Source organism: Ctenopharyngodon idella, chromosome 3 (genome assembly GCF_019924925.1).
Source record: "Ctenopharyngodon idella isolate HZGC_01 chromosome 3, HZGC01, whole genome shotgun sequence".
Taxonomy (NCBI): domain Eukaryota; kingdom Metazoa; phylum Chordata; class Actinopteri; order Cypriniformes; family Xenocyprididae; genus Ctenopharyngodon; species Ctenopharyngodon idella.
This window is the reverse complement of record NC_067222.1, coordinates 49,773,999-49,791,038: the sequence shown is the minus strand read 5'-3', so window position 1 is coordinate 49,791,038 and position 17,040 is coordinate 49,773,999. Positions and strand designations below refer to the sequence as shown.

General features: G+C 41.0%; 3 protein-coding genes across 6 annotated transcripts in view; all 3 read right to left on the bottom strand.

Moving 5' to 3' along the window:
• The window catches only part of LOC127508760 (patched domain-containing protein 3-like), a 207,293-nt gene that overhangs the window by 42,632 nt on the left and 147,621 nt on the right, over positions 1–17,040 (bottom strand). The window lies entirely within an intron of this gene.
• LOC127508717 (probable polyketide synthase 16) overlaps positions 1–17,040 on the bottom strand; it is a 248,369-nt gene that overhangs the window by 101,172 nt on the left and 130,157 nt on the right. The window lies entirely within an intron of this gene.
• The window catches only part of LOC127508748 (NACHT, LRR and PYD domains-containing protein 12-like), a 43,245-nt gene that overhangs the window by 9,145 nt on the left and 17,060 nt on the right, over positions 1–17,040 (bottom strand). The window contains exons 6-8 of the mRNA XM_051887089.1: positions 16,767–16,940; positions 16,492–16,665; positions 11,808–11,981 (exon numbers count right to left, since the gene is read on the bottom strand). Coding sequence (XP_051743049.1) covers positions 11,808–11,981; positions 16,492–16,665; positions 16,767–16,940 — 522 coding nt within the window. The remainder of the gene's footprint in view (positions 1–11,807; positions 11,982–16,491; positions 16,666–16,766; positions 16,941–17,040) is intronic.

Sequence of the window (17,040 nt, the reverse complement as noted above, 5' to 3'; positions counted from 1 at the left end):
TAAAAAATATGTGTCCGGCCTGGATTTCTAAATCGCCCAAAATGTCCGGGATTCAGCTTTTGGTTTCTACAATCGCGAGATCGCAACTTCTTGCAGTCTCGCGCTGTCTGCTGTCTGACCCGAAGTGCGCGCACAAGCCGCCTCTCTGACAGCGCATGATCCCTTCAGTTCTATTTCTCGCCTTATTATACTCAAACGGGTAAATACACACAATGTTATGTCAAAACGTCTGTCTTGACAAGTATTCATGTAAACACAGCCAGTTATGTCTTAATGAAACTGTTAGGAAGATATCGGATGCTTGCCAATATCCGTGCATTAGGTCTTAAAAGGGACAGCAGCCTAATACAGTAAACCTGCTGCTGTCTGTCAAACAACAAAAGAAAAAGAGAAAATCACTCACTGCTCTTGATTGAATAACTTTTGTGATATTAGTTTATTATGGACTTTATGAAAATGTATATTTAATTAATGTGAAGACTATGCTGTTTTAGTTTTACATTTGATTATGCAGTTTCTTTATTTCTTACTTGAACGCTATAACACTGTAGTGATGCTTTCTTTTCCCAGAAAGAATGTGAAACATATATTGGTTTCATCATTTTCGGTTTTAATTTTTAAATACTTTTTAAATATAATGTAAATTGATTTTACACTTAGAGCGATATTGTATCACATATCGAATATCGCTTTATTTAACAAGGTATCGCATATCGCATTTTTCTTCAATATCGTAGTGAGTGAGTAGATGTCCGAGCCAATCTATGCAGCATTTAAATTCTACCTCTTCAAACAATGTCTCGACCATGCCCAGTGATATTGTGATTATTGGAGACTCGATAGTGAGACGTGAAAGTTCCTGCGACTCAAGGTAAACAGTAGGGCTGTGAATCTTTGGGTAGACAGTGAATTGATTCGATTCACGATTCATAGGCGTTCGATTCGATTCAAGAACGATTTTTGCAAATTCAGAATGATTCAATTCGAGACGATTCACATTAAAATTTGATGTGATTTGATCAATTCGTTTCTGCATTTTTATATGCATTCATAGAGTTATTGAAATGCTTCCCCCAGTGTGTCTTAGTCAGGGTGTGAATTACACAGCAACCTTCAGGGGGTCAGAGAGTGGTGCAAAAAAAAGCCCTTTTGTCCATTGTTAATGTTAGTTCATGTTAGTTCTTAATGATGCTACATAACTTAACTTTAATAAATTTTGTGGAAATTTACATAAGCCAAAATTTTAAAAGGCTTTAAAAGTATTGTTATGCCTAGTTCATGTTAACTATAGTGTAGGATAGTGTTAATGGCTACACAACCTTATTAAAGTGTTCCAGGTACATTAAACATACTAATGCTTACATGGAGAGACTACCCTAGAATATCATGCACTTTCCCAACTAATCCTAATCTAACCTTTTTTCTTGGAATATTTATAAAGGCCCTCTTTGTTCTCTTTATACGGAACATTTTGTCTTTAACTTAAGAAGAGAGTGTAAGAAGTTAGAACGTGCATAGAAATCAACTAAACTTCACGTTCATTTTGAGTGTTTGAAGGGTCTTTTAGTGCATTTTAATAAGATAGTTAAGGCCGCATGATCTGCTTTCACAAAATTAATAACTTCTAACTGCCAGTGTCACCGAGACGAACTCTGTGGTTCCCTCCTCTGACCATCGGAGGGAGCCCTCGCCCGAATACTGACTCACACACCCATACACTACATTTCCCATCAGCCCATACCTTGGACCAATCATCAACACGCACAGCTGAAACCCATTACCTGGACTATTTAAGACTCACACCACCTCTTTACGAAGTCTTGTATTGCCCCGGTGTACAATTCTGAATGTTATTATTCTGTCTGTCTGCCTGCCTGCCTGTTACTGATCCTGTTTGCCACCCTGTTTACGATTCTCTGCCGCCTACCTCTGACCTGTGCTTTGTTCCCTGACTTGTGAGTGATATCTGTCTGTGAGTGAACCACTGCCTGTATAATGACCACGATTCTGCCTGTCCCCTGTTATTCCTGTTTGCCCCTGTTTGACCTTGCCTGTATGACTACGCTCTACTCTAATAAAAGCATGCAAATGGATCCCAGGCTGAGTGACGATTCATTACAGAAGACTTCGCCAGCCCAAGATCCAGCTGCTTTCTCTCACCTGTGTGCGGCCATGTCAGCCCAAGCCAGCCAGCTCGCAGCACCAACACCAGCTCAACCGTCTCACAACGCTCACGGAGGAACTGGTAAAGGCGTTGCAAGGTCTCCAAACACCCACTCCAGCGGCGCCTCCACCACCACCCGCCGCGGCCGCCATTACCCACGTGGCAGGAACGCGTCACAGGGGAATCCACGCCTCTCACTGCCAGAGAAATTTGACGCCGATCCTGCGAAATGTAAGGGTTTCATTCTTCAATGCTCCCTTTTCATTAATCAACAACCCGCATTATACGCCACCGAAGCAGGAAAGATCGCATTCGTCTGTTCATTGTTCACTGGGAGAGCGCTAGAATGGATTACTGCTGTTTGGAGAGATGATGGGGCTGCCTTTCCCTCGTTTGAGTACTTCATGCAGAGATTTAGAGAGGTTTTCGATCACCCCAGTGACGGGAAAGGAGTCGGCGATCGCTTAATGGAGCTGACTCAGGGGCGGAGAACTGCGGCTGAGTATGCACTCGCCTTCCGCACGCTTGCTGCACAAACTGACTGGGTGAGTGACACTCTAAAAGTATGTTTTCGGAGAGGATTGTCTCATGAATTACAGACGGAGTTAGCTTGTCGTGATGAGGGCAGGAGTCTGGACCAATTCATTGAACTCGCTATTCAGATTGACAATCTTATCCGTTCCCGCAAGTCTGGTCAGAGACGCAGCACCCGTCCTTCTCCACCCGTGAACCCAGAATATTCAGAGCCCATGCAGATCAATGCCTACCATCTGTCCGAGGAGGAGAGAAGCCACCGACTGACCCACCGTCTCTGTTTGTACTGTGGTAACCCCGGTCATGTAAAAAAAAAAATCCACATTCTACCCACTTCCACCTCTTCCATCATCCTAGGTCTGCCGTGGCTACGCACCCACAACCCCCAAATCTGCAGGAGAGAGGGACAAATTACTCACTGGAACGCACATTGTCAGTCCAAATGCCTGTCTCATCCATCTCCCCTACCTGTCAGAGCGATTCAAGCCACAGGATCCACCGAACCCACGCCAGACTTCAACTTACCCAGTGAATACGAAGACTTGATCATAGCCTTCAGCAAGATGCGTGCGTCCCAACTGCCTCCTCATCGCCCATATGATTGCGCCATTGATCTCGTTCTAGGGTCCACTCCTCCCAAAGGCCGTATCTTCCCACTGTCACAACCTGAGTCGGAGGCTATGAAAAGGTACATCGAGGAGGAGCTAGCCAATGAGGTTTCATTCTTCTTTGTGGGCAAGAAGGATGGCGGCCTCCGTCCATGCATCGACTATCGAGGTTTGAATGAGATTACCATTAAGTTCCGTTATCCATTACCCCTGGTCCCAGCAGCACTGGAACAGCTTCGCACGGCCAAATATTTCAGCAAGCTAGATCTTCGCAGCGCCTACAATCTTATCCGAATTAAAGAAGGGGATGAATGGAAAACTGCTTTCTCAACTGCAATTGGACACTATGAATATCTTGTCATGCCCTTCGGACTAGTCAATAGTCCTTCTGTCTTCCAGGCATTTATCAACGACGTCTTCAGAGACATGTTAAACAGATTTGTAATTGTATACATCAATGACATCCTGGTCTACTCCGACACCCTGAAGGAACATGTACAACAGGTCAAACAGGTCCTCAAACGTTTAATCCAGTACCAACTGTATGCCAAGGCTGAGAAGTGCGAGTTCCATCAAACCTCTACCTCATTCCTAGGCTACATCATTAGTCCCGATGGAGTAGCAATGGACGAAAAGAAGGTTACAACCATTTTCAACTGGCTACAACCCACAACCCTAAAGGAGCTGCAGCGTTTCCTGGGTTTCTCGAACTTCTATCGACGATTCATCCGCAACTTCAGCTCCATAGCCTGCCCTCTCACAAGCATGGTAAAAAAGGGAAACAATCAACTCAGATGGACCCCCGCTGCCATTCAGGCCTTCCAACAACTCAAGGAACGCTTCACCACAGCCCCCATCTTGCACCATCCCGACCCATCACTCCCGTTCATCATTGAAGTAGACGCTTCCAGTACCGGTCTTGAGGCAGTGCTCTCTCAAAGGCAAGGTAACCCACCTAAACTTTATCCATGTGCTTACCATTCCAGAAAACTCACAGCAGCAGAGAGGAATTATGACGTCGGAGACCGGGAGTTGCTGGCCATGAAGGCGGCTTTTGAGGAGTGGCGTCATTGGTTGGAAGGGGCCACACATCCCTTCGTGGTGCTTACAGATCACAAGAACCTCGAGTACTTACGGACGGCTAAGAGACTTAACCCCCGCCAAGCCCGCTGGTCCCTGTTCTTCTCTCGCTTTCATTTCACCGTCACTTACCGACCAGGCTCCAAGAATGTCAAAGCTGACGCTCTATCTCGTCAGTTTGAAGGTGAGCTCACAACGCAAAGCCCAGAGACTGTATTACCTGCTTCTCTTGTTGTTGCCCCCATACAGTGGGACATAATGACTGAGCTGGAACAGGCCAACGCCCAGAACGAGGTCCCGTCTGACTGCCTACCTGACAAAGTCTTCGTTCCAGAAAACTTTCGCAGCCGCATACTGGAGATGGTTCACAATTCAACCTCGTCCGGCCATCCTGGTATCACCGCAACCATACATCTCCTGCAAAACCGCTTCTGATGGCCTTCATTAACCAAAGACTCGACTCAATTCGTGAAACAATGCCCTATCTGTACTATGAACAAACCTTCACATCAACTGCCTGCTGGCCTCCTGCAGCCATTACCTCTGCCTCAACGCCCCTGGTCCCATATAGCAATCGACTTCATCACTGACCTCCCAGCATCCAACGGCCACACCACCATTCTCACCGTCATCGACCGCTTCTCCAAGGTCTGCCGCCTCATCCCTCTACCAAAGTTGCCCACCGCCATGCAGACAGCAGAACATCTGTGCAACTGGGTCTTTTGTATTTACGGCCTACCAGAGGATATAGTGTCCGACCTGTGGTCCCCAGTTTACTTCACGTCTCTGGTCAGCATTCTGTCAAGCCCTGAATATAAACGTCAGTCTCACCTCCGGCTACCACCCACAGTCCAACGGGCAAATTGAACGTTTGAACCAAGAACTCACCCATTTCCTACGCTCCTACTGCAACCGCCACCAAAATGACTGGTCCCAATACCTACTGTGGGCAGAGTATGCTCAGAACTCTATTCGCAAACCAGCAACCAGATTAACTCCATTCCAGTGCATTCTGGGGTTCCAGCCTCCGCTATTCCCCTGGTCCGGGGAACCCACCAACGTACCTGCTGTCAACAACTGGATGAATCGGAGTGAAGCCACATGGAATAGAGCTCATACTCACCTGCAGCATGCTGTACGTCGGGGGTGGGGTGGGTCTGTCACCGAGACGAACCCTGTGGTTCCCTCCTCTGACCATCGGAGGGAGCCCTCATCCGAATACTGACTCACACGCCCATACACTACATTTGTACAGCTGGTGGCTGTGACAATTTTGATGTATTGCATTTTTAGATGCTCATACAACAAAATATTCTGGGGGCCATGAATATTTAGAGAAAATGATCAAAAACACTGGCGGTGGCTGGCAAAATGCTGATGGGGAAAGAGTTAAGAGTGACAAATGATTTATTGATGGCAGAGGATAATACTGGCCCGAAAATACTGTTAAATAGTAAACTGTTAGCTGTTTCAAGGTCTAGATATAAAACAAAAGGTGATAGAGTCTTTGTGGTGAGGGCTCCAATGTTATGGAATAACTTGCCAATGGATATTAGATCTGCAGAGTCTTGGCAGGAGAGTGACGGTGATGGTGCAGGTAGATATGAAGCCTCCAGGACGGAGACCTGGGCGGAGCCTGGCACTCAGGCGACCAGGGCGGATCAGGCCATTCGGGGAGCCATGGTAGATCAGGAGGTTCAAGGTGCCATGGCAGAACAAGCAGCTCAGGGCGCCATGGCAGATCAGGAGGTCCAGGGCGCCATGGGGAATCAGGCAGCTCAGGACGCCATCGCGGATCAGACAGTTCAGGAAGCCATGGAGGTGCGGCCTCCGTGGCCTTGCCCCGAACCCCCGGCTCGGCCACTCAGGGGCTGGAGAAGACTTTAGAGCGGACCAAGGGGCTGGAGCCATCTCTGGGCCCCAAGACATCCCCTCATATTCCACCAAAATGCCCAAAGGCACGAGTGTGGTGGCCGCAACAGCAGCGTGCTCAGGAGTAGCGGCGGCCATCTTGACCGAGGGCTCAGGCGTGGCGGCGGCCATCTTGGAACGGGATCCTGGAATGGCAGCCATCTTGGGAAGAGGCTCTGGAGTGGCGGCCATCTTGAGAAGAGGCTCAGGAGTGGCGGCCATCTTGGGAAGAGGCTCAGGAGAGGCGGCCATCTTGGGACGAGGCTCTGGAATGGCGGCCATTTTAGGATGAGGCTCTTGGGCTGGCTGGAAAGCATATGAGGGAATGAGGCTTTCCCAACATATGAAGATGGCCTCTCTCCAGTCCAACCCAGCAAGATCGGGTAGTGTCCGGGGGTCAACATAGTAGGCCCCAATCCTGTACAGAGCCTTGATGGTCTCTGGTACTGTGACTCACTTTTGTTGCCAGCTATTTTGACAACAATGGCTGTGTGTTAAGTTATTTTTAGAAGACAGTAAATCTATACTGCTATACAAGCAGCACATTGACTACTCTAAAATATATCCAAGTTTCATTTCTTTAGTATTGTCCCTTGAGAAGATATACTAAAATGGTTGTTGAAATGTGAGGGGTGTACTCACTTTTGTGAGATACTGTAGCTGCTCATCTTCTTTTTAGTAGGTCTGGTCTTCTGTTATGGAACACAGACTCACCACAACGTAGAAATGAATATGAGGCTTTAATGATTGTAGCATGGAATATAAACAGGCAGGTGAGTAATATAGTCAAAGCAGGATGGTAATATTGAATGAGAATACTGACAGTACTTTGTACTGTAGATGGTTGGAGGAGATCGCAGCTGTGAGCAGCTAAGCACACATTTAGGTGGAGATGGTGGAATGTGGAAGGAGTCCGGGGAATAGAGTGCATGTCTCTATATGTTACTATAATTTTAGTAACTGAATCTCTTTGTTTGAAGTTTATATACAAGATGTTTATGCTTACATGAACTTTATGTAAATTACCTCAAGCAGTTATGGGTTTGAATGTGTTTACCATTTCTAACCAATAGGTGGTGGGGTAACACTACATTTTAAGGTGACATAGCTACATGTACTTACTATGTAATAACAGTAAATTATGCATAATTACAGTTAACTAACCCTAAACCAAACCCTAACCCTAACCGTAATTTTATAGTAAGTACATGTAATGAATTATTATTACTCAGTACTTATTTGAGAAAGTACAATGTAACTACGTCACCTTAAGATAAAGTGTAACCGGTGGTGGTATAAGATTCCATTGTTGTTTATATAGTTTAATTCTTTCATAAAATTGAACTTGAGAATTTCTTCAAAGATTACGTAAACTGTTGTAAAAATGTATGTCTTTGGATAATACCTGAGACATGTGAGTTAATTAGGTTAATTGAGTGAGTTAATTGAGTACCGATGGTGTGAGGACCCTATTGTAATTGCTCGGTCAATTATTCTTCTTCTCCGAAATGAATCGCATTTTTGATTACCTAAACATGCTCGAAAATTCATGAAACTTTGCACACGTGTCAGAAGTGGTGAAAATTTACATTTGATATGGGTTTCACAATTAGGTGTGGCAAAATGGCTCAATAGCGCCACCTACAAAATTTCAATTAAGTGCCCTTCGCGCTATGTTTCACGTACAAGTGTGAAATTCAGTAGACACATGTAACGGCCCAATACCTACAAAAAAGTCCCTGAAAATCTGAAAACCCAATAGGAAGTGAGATATTTTGAATTTTCTCTGCAAAATTTTTTGCAGTTTTTGCAATTTACAGATGTTGTACTGTAACGAACTCCTTCTAGAACTCCTCCTTTTAATCAGATCAACATCATATTTGTTCAGTCTTATCTAAAGGCCTTTTTCGCTGAAGGGTGTGTCCGTGGCGGCCTGACAAAATTCAATGTTTCGCCATGAAACAGGAAGTTGTTGTAACTCAAGCATACAATGTCCGATCTGCCCCAATCTTCACATGTTTTATTAGAGTCCTGGCCTGAAGACATCTACATGCCAATATTCAGTTACGGTCATAGCGCCACTTGCAGGGGAACAGGAAATGTCATGTTTTACACTGTGATTAACTCCTCATTGAGATTTAACCAGAACAACATCATACTTGGTCAGTCTAATCTTAAGGTCTTAGCAATGTTAAATTGCAAAGATCTTGAGTTTTCGTTGAATGGTAGGTCCATGGCAGCCTGACAAAGTCTGATGTTTCGCCATGAAAGAGGAATCTTTTGAAAGTCAGGCATACAATGTCCAACCTGCCCCAAACTTCACATGTGTGATAAGAGTCCTGGCCTGAAGACATCTACATGTAAATATTCAGTTAGTCATAGTACCACCTGTTGGCAACAGGAAATGGCATGCTTTACACTATGATTCACTCCCTGAAACACATTGAAATATGCCATGAAGTACCAAACATGCTAGCAACACGTTAAATCATGCAACACTTGGCTAAGTACTAATGTATGCAATTAATAGGGGTGTAACATCACAATTCGATACAATATCGATTCTAATAGCCAGCGATACAATATTTTCCAATACCTCAAAAAGTGCTGCGATACGAATCGACTCAGGGGTATATCGATCAATATTTCAATATTATGATATTATGTGCCTATTTTACACAACCAGTTACATTTTTATTGCAGCAAAAATATATAACAAACAGTGATTTCAAAATTTCACATCCTGAACCCTGATTGGGACATCCACAAATAAAAAAATTCATGCAGTAATCTAATGACAGCTTATGACATGACAACAGTCAAGAAAATATTTTAGTTCTGTGCTAAAATGTATACTGTCAAAAAACCGATAAACAAGGAATATATATATATATATATATATATATATATATATATACACACAGTGGGTAAGGAAAGTATTCAGACCCCCTTAAATTTTTCACTCTTTGTTATATTGCAGCCATTTGCTAAAATCATTTAAGTTCATTTTTTTTCCTCATTAATGTACACACAGCACCCCATATTGACAGAAAAACACAGAATTGTTGACATTTTTGCAGATTTATTAAAAAAGAAAAACTGAAATATCATATGGTCCTAAGTACTCAGACCCTTTGCTCAGTATTTAGTAGAAGCACCCTTTTGATGTAATACAGCCATGAGTCTTTTGGGGAAAGTTTTTCACACCTGGATTTGGGGATCCTCTGCCATTCCTCCTTGCAGATCCTCTCCAGTTCTGTCAGGTTGGATGGTCAACGTTGGTGGACAGCCATTTTTAGGTCTCTCCAGAGATGCTCAATTGGGTTTAAGTCAGGGCTCTGGCTGGGCCATTCAAGAACAGTCACGGAGTTGTTGTGAAGCCACTTCTTCGTTATTTCAGCTGTGTGCTTAGGGTCATTGTCTTGTTGGAAGGTAAACCTTCAGCCCAGTCTGAGGTCCTGAGCACTCTGGAGAAGGTTTTCGTCCAGGATATCCCTGTACTTGGCCGCATTCATCTTTCCCTCGATTGCAACCAGTCGTCCTGTCCCTGCAGCTGAAAAACACCCCCACAGCATGATGCTGCCACCACCATGCTTCACTGTTGGGACTGTATTGGACAGGTGATGAGCAGTGCCTGGTTTTCTCCACACATACCGCTTAGAATTAAGGCCAAAAAGTTCTATCTTGGTCTCATCAGACCAGAGAATCTTGTTTCTCACCATCTTGGAGTCCTTCCATGCGGGCTTTCATGTGTCTTGCACTGAGGAGAGGCTTCCGTCGGGCCACTCTGCCATAAAGCCCCGACTGGTGGAGGGCTGCAGTGATGGTTGACTTTCTACAACTTTGTCCCATCTCCCGACTGCATCTCTGGAGCTCAGCCACAGTGATCTTTGGGTTCTTCTTTACCTCTCTCACCAAGGCTCTTCTCCCCCGATAGCTCAGTTTGGCCGGACGGCCAGCTCTAGGAAGGGTTCTGGTCATCCCAAACATCTTCCATTTAAGGATTATGGAGGCCACTGTGCTCTTAGGAACCTTAAGTGCAGCAGAATTTTTTTTGTAACATTGGCCAGATCTGTGCCTTGCCACAATTCTGTCTCTGAGCTCTTCAGGCAGTTCCTTTGACCTCATGATTCTCATTTGCTCTGACATGCACTGTGAGCTGTAAGGTCTTATATAGACAGGTGTGTGGCTTTCCTAATCAAGTCCAATCAGTATAATCAAACACAGCTGGACTCAAATGAAGGTGTAGAACCATCTCAAGGATGATCAGAAGAAATGGACTGCCCTTCACATTATAGGTAGGACAAAACAAGACAGGATATTAATATTCTTTCATTGTGCAAAATTAGTATAAAGGCTCCAATACAGAGTGGCACAAAGCACTTATGCACATCCCGTGTGCAGAATGATGCACTTGAAGCAACACAGAGTCACAGCGCGCAGCTTTCAAAACGAGCAAATTATAGTGAAGATTCAGCACTGGCCCGATCAGGTAGTGACAGTTCCATCTACTGTCCTGAGCGTCTTTCACAAGTTCTGAAAGGTAGTTTAAACGAGAATGCACACGTTGGCGATAATGCATAGACTGACATTGTGTGAAAATGTGGACAGTGATAAAACAAAGGTGCATCTATAAATAGCCCACAGGTATCGATTTTTTACACGTTGCATTGATGCATTGTATCGTTAGACATTAGATCGGTGTATCGATCTATATCGATGTAATGTTATACCTCTAGCGATTAATGCCACGAAACAGCAAGTTGTAACTCAAGCATACAATGTCCAATCAGCCTCAAACTTCACATTTAATAAGTGCCCTGGCCTGAAAAAATCTACATCCCAAAATTTTTTTATAATCATATCACCACCAGCTGGTTGCAGGAAGTACATTACCTTTCATGTATCAAGGGCCCATCATTAACCCATTGGGGCTAACCCATGTGGGGCCTCCATGGAAACTAAGGAAAATTGGCTGGGTCCCAGTTGGGTAGCCAAGGTGGGCCCCAGATATCAGCCCAAGTGCAACCCCTTTGTGCCCCACATGGGTGTGCTGGTTGGTACCCCTTGAGGAAAGCTAGATATCAGACACTATTTTACTGATGAAGTCGCAGGGTTTCTGTGCATGTGTGTCTGTACTGTATGTGTGTTTGTTTGTATGGGACATAGAGTGGGAGAAAGCATGCTTTCCATAGATAAAACCTTATTCTGTGGGAAAATCATGAAATAGTTTATAATTTTTATCCTATTGTTTGATGTAAGGATTTTTGAAATAACTGAAAGCATTTGGTGAAGTGATATGGAACTGTAATGCAGTCAAGACCTGCCTTGAACTACTTTAGCCATGCATTTACTGGAAATAATTGCACACCTTAGAACATTTGTCAAACAATCAGAATCAAGCATTAAACAACCCTCTAGTATAACTACAGCTAAACCTCTGTTTATTCTCAGTAAGAACTTTTGTAAATGTATAAAAGAAATAGTCAAACTCTTCCTGCTCAACATACTTGAGTTTATCGAGTGTGCAGTTTTGATGGTTGAGTTTATCAGTGAGCAGTTTGACTCCTGAATCTCCTGGGTGATTGTATCTCAGATCCAGCTCTTTCAGGTGTGAGGGGTTCGAACTCAGAGCCGAAGACATATAACGACAGCCTTCCTCTGTCACCATACAGCCAGACAACCTACAAACACACAGCAACAGTCCAAATGACATTAGTTTGGTAATCAGACGTTACTATCACACACTGAACTGTGCAGTTTGTATGCTGTTATTTTCTGTAGATTCAGTCATAAAAGTAACAAAAGTGTGTGTGAAATGTGAGTAAAAGTACTACTTTACTTTTCTAAATGTAGTTGTCATCAGACACATTTATACTTAGCATTATAGAAATTATTTGAACATTTATACCTATTTCAGCCATTCATTAGATAATATTTATTTTTAACTGTTTAACCCCTTGAGCCCGAAGTGTACCGCCGGCAGTACACCACCCACTGCGAAAAAAAATCATAATCAAATTACTAAGCAACTACTGCCAGGAATAAAACAAAATAGGTATCATTGTAAAGCTTAGAAACTCAGCTTTTTAACCCTTTAAGACCGGATGGAGCGCCCGCGCTCCCATTTGCGTGTCTCTCTTTAAGAGCCAATAAAAACTGAACCCATATAGGTAGCACAAAAATTCTTTTTGCATACAAAACCAGAGACTTTACTCGTTCAGATGAAGCCTCCCACATGCTCCTGCTGCGTTGTTTTCACCCTCTAATGAGTCTAAGTAATACGCGTTTACAACAAAAACAGCACAGCCGCTAACTGAATAACACTTTATTCAACTATACTTTATGCTATCACCACAAAATTTTAACCAGATGCAGGTCACTTATAGGAGAGCATCACCAAAAAAGAATTTTCTCCAATCTTATTGCCTTCCTGCGTTATTCCATGTCAAATTAAAAAAAAAAAAATTATTAAAAAAAAATGATAGATATTTTTTGTCTTTTATCAGCAGTTTCTCAGCATGACAATGTCCAAATGTAATGTAATTTATATTTTCTAAAAATTTAAAAAGTGTTCTATCAAATGATACCTACCTTTTGACTCTCCTTGCTAAAGTTTTGGAGTTATGAGTCTTTACTTTTGTGTATGTCGCTCAGAAAAAAAACCTCTAAAAAAGCCCTCAGGTCTTAAAGGGATAATACATCCAACCATTTTGTTCAACTCTTAACAAGTGCCGAGTCATCCCTCTAAAACAGAGTGTACCGCCCACAGGCTCCACCTAGCTATAAAACTCCTGCCTTGATCATCACAAAATAGGTGTCATTTGAAAGATAGGAAGTAAATTTGATTAACTCCTAGGTACTGCTGAGTTGTTTGCTGAAAAATAAAAAATAAATGTTTTCATAATTTATTAAATATTTTTTGTACTATGTACTGCAATGTGTCAAAAACATCATTCAGCTCAAATAATCATGTGTCATATGTCATTTGAAAGTTCTCACAGAGTAGAATACAAGCATAATTGTTTTGCGCTCTGACTAAACTTGAGCAAGTTTTTGTACGTGAAGCCCCACAAGACCCATATGTAAATAATAAAACGATGCAGCATTAATGTCACGTTTTTGCTTGTAACTTCATAACACATGCTCCGATTGTGGAAATTTGGACATCATTATTTACAGCAGGCTCTCACAATTAAAATGAGTTCAACATCAACATAAGTCGATCACAAAATATTCCTCACGGAATTACGACACATAAAACCCCACAGGCGCACAGACTCTAAATAAAACTAAAATGTAGCTTTCACCCGGAATTTTCGCTTAGAACTTCATGAAGCATGCATAGATTGTAGAAAATGGCACACCATTGAATTGAAATAAGTCCAAAAAAAATCAACATAATCCCTTGTGTCGATCACAATATACCTCGTGAAGGAACGATTTTAAAAATGCCCATTTGGGGGCGCCAAGGGCTAAACAAAAAGGCTACCTTGGTTCCAAATGCTGTAACTTCTGATTACTTTGTTATCACCACAAAATTTGAATCAGATGCAGCTCACATATAGAAGAACATCAAAAAAGAATTGTCCTCCTATCTTATTTCCTTTCTGAGTTATTGCATGCCAAATAAGAAAGATATGTAAAGTTTTCACTGAGCAAACTTTTATTTTTTGTCTTTTATCAGCAGTTTCTCAGCATGAGAATGTCCAAATTTATTTATTTATTTATTTATTTTTTGTTAAAAATGTAAAAAGTTTTTCTTTCAAACGATACCAACCTTTTGACTCTCCTTGCTACAGGTTTGGAGTTATGAGTCATTCATTTTGTGCATGTTACTCAGAAAACATAACAAAAAAATGTAAAAATGCCTACCTTTGTTCCAAATGCTGTAACTTTTAAATACTTTATGCTATCACCAAAGATTTTTGAATCAGATGCAGCTCACATTTAACCCTAACCCTAACATCATCAAAAAAGAATTATCCCCCTACCTTATTTCTTTCATGAGTTATTTCGTGTCAAATTAGAAAGATGTAAAATTTCCTTTGAACACATTTTTTTTGCATATTATTAGCAGTTTCTCAGCATTTTTATTAAAAAATTTAAAACGTTTTCTTTTAAACAATACCAACCTTTTGACTCTCTTTGCTATAGTTTTGGATTTTTGAATCTTTACTTTTTTTGTATGACACTAAGAAAAAACAACTCTGAAAATGCCTTCAGGGCTTAAGGGGTTAAAAAACTTAAATAATAGTCACTAATTTCCAGTGACTACTCTACTTTTTTTTAAATTTCATTGTTTTGAATTGAAAATATATATTTATGTGATTAATGTAATTTGTAATTGAATATGGCGAATTCATTTTCAGCATATTAGGCATACAAATAAGAGTGAATGTGTGCATATTTAAAATCTTCAGACAGTCCACTCCCACCCCCAACACCAAATAATATTTTTCTCAGACTTATGCAGTCCAAGTGGGTCATACTTTTTAACTCGGAAAATATACACACTTGTATAAATATGTAATCAGTGTTGCTGCACATTTTTAAAGTAAAATTTAAGGCTTTTTAAGACCTTTTTAAGACCTGAAGAAATAAAAATTAATACTAAACATTAGAGGTGTGCAATATTAACAATTTTTAGTTGTTTCAAAAGGTTTAAAGTTTGTTGATAACAATAATTAGATTATATTTTTCTGAGTGTGTTTTTGTGCTGGTACCATGACTGGTTTAGGCCTGTTGTGGACTGCTGACTCATGAAGACATTTTTGTTCATATTCTGTGTGGTGGTTAATTTACAGCAGTAACAGAAATTAACATTTTTATTAAGGGGCAGTATTTGCCACCTTAAATTGATTTCCAGGGGCATTTTTACCTACATAAGGGCATTTTTCTAAACTTATTAGATGTATGCATCACCTTTTATGTCAAATTCTAACAGTCAAATTAAATTCAATAAAAATAATAGCACAGTATAGGGCTGTTATTACCAATCAAATTACCAAATCATTATCAACAAAATCCATCTTTGCAATGCAGAGGTGACACAGAAGCGGCAAGAGAAGTGGCATTAATATATTTACACAGCATTTACAATTTGTCTACATAAATTTAATTCAATATTTAAATATGAAATTATTTCTAATTTTAACTTTTTAATTAAAATGTACTTTAAATATGAAACTAAACTGCCAGTAGGTGGCAGCGAGTCACTGTCTTAATGAGTGAGTCATTCATTCAACCGATTCGTTCAAACGACTGATTCATTCAGAAAAGAAGCAAGTGATTGTCAAATCGCGGATTCAGTCAGTACAACAAAAACATTTGTCTGTTGCATGGAGACACTGTTCTGCTGTTCATCAAAATCAAATTTTGGTTGGCGAAATAAAGAAAAAACAAACAATATTGAGGATACTGTGTCTAAAATGTAACTCACAATGTTAACTTATTGTTCATTTAACTGTTGTATAAAATAAATATCACATTTGCAATCGTGCTGATTTGGGGAAAACGGCTCTTGCTCGTGTTATATTGTAATACAACTACATCATATCATATGATATAATAAGACAAAAACTCATTGGGGCAAAAATGCCCATGTATCTTGAATTTTGAGGGCATAACTGCATACATCACGCAGTGAAAGCGTGAGTGACAAACTTGTCAGCTCGCACATCGTTAACACAATAATTACGATATCATAAGAGACGACACTTATCACACACCCCTACACACATAAAGAATGAACTTACAACTGTTACTGAACTGACATTTACCCATTTTCTTCTGCTTTCTCTTCCTTTTGAGTGCAGGAGACAGTATGTTGCACGCTGTCGTTAATGCTGCTAGGCCCGTAAATTGTCACGTGAACAAGCAGAAAAAATAATATGCACGCTAATTAGATAGACATCTAAATCATTTACCAAATTAAAACTAAGTCAAGGTGTCATCTAAAGTTTAAGACCTCTCATAAGTAAAAATAAGACTTTAAGACTTTTTATGGCCTTAAATTTAAAAAATCTAATTTAAGACTTTTTAAGGATCCCCGGGAACCCTGATAATAAAAAATATCACATCCCCACAAATATTGTCTAGTTTCTTGTTCTGATATTCCACCGAGAGCAGATGTCATATCCGTTGACAAAACAATTGTGATAGCATTTCGTTAATTATTTCAAAACCATTTACCTCATTATCTCCAGCTGACAGTTTGGACTCTTCAGTCCATCAGAAAGAAGCTTCACTCCTAAATCCTGCAGGTCATTGTTACTCAGGTCCAGCTCTCTCAGAACACAGTTTGATGATTGTAAAACTGAAGACAAACTCTCACAACACTGAGCCGTGAGATTACATATGGGAAATCTGAACAATAAAAACAAAATGTAATTACATATAGAATCAGTCTTAGCAAGGAAATTTTTAATAATTAACTTAATGCAAAAATAAAGTATTTGAACTCAAACCTCAGTATCTGCAGATGACAGTGTGTACTCTTCAGTCCATCAGAAAGAATTTTCACTCCTGAATCCTGCAGGTCATTGTTACTCAGGTCCAACTCTCTCAGGACAGAGATTGAGGATTGTAGAACTAAAGATAAACTCTCACAACACTGAAAAGTGAGATTACAGCACTGTAGCCTATGTAGAGAACAAAACAAACAACAATATTAATGCTTATTAGGTAGGGTCCAGTATTTCAGTATCAAACCAGTATTTCCAATTTCCTTAATTTATGATA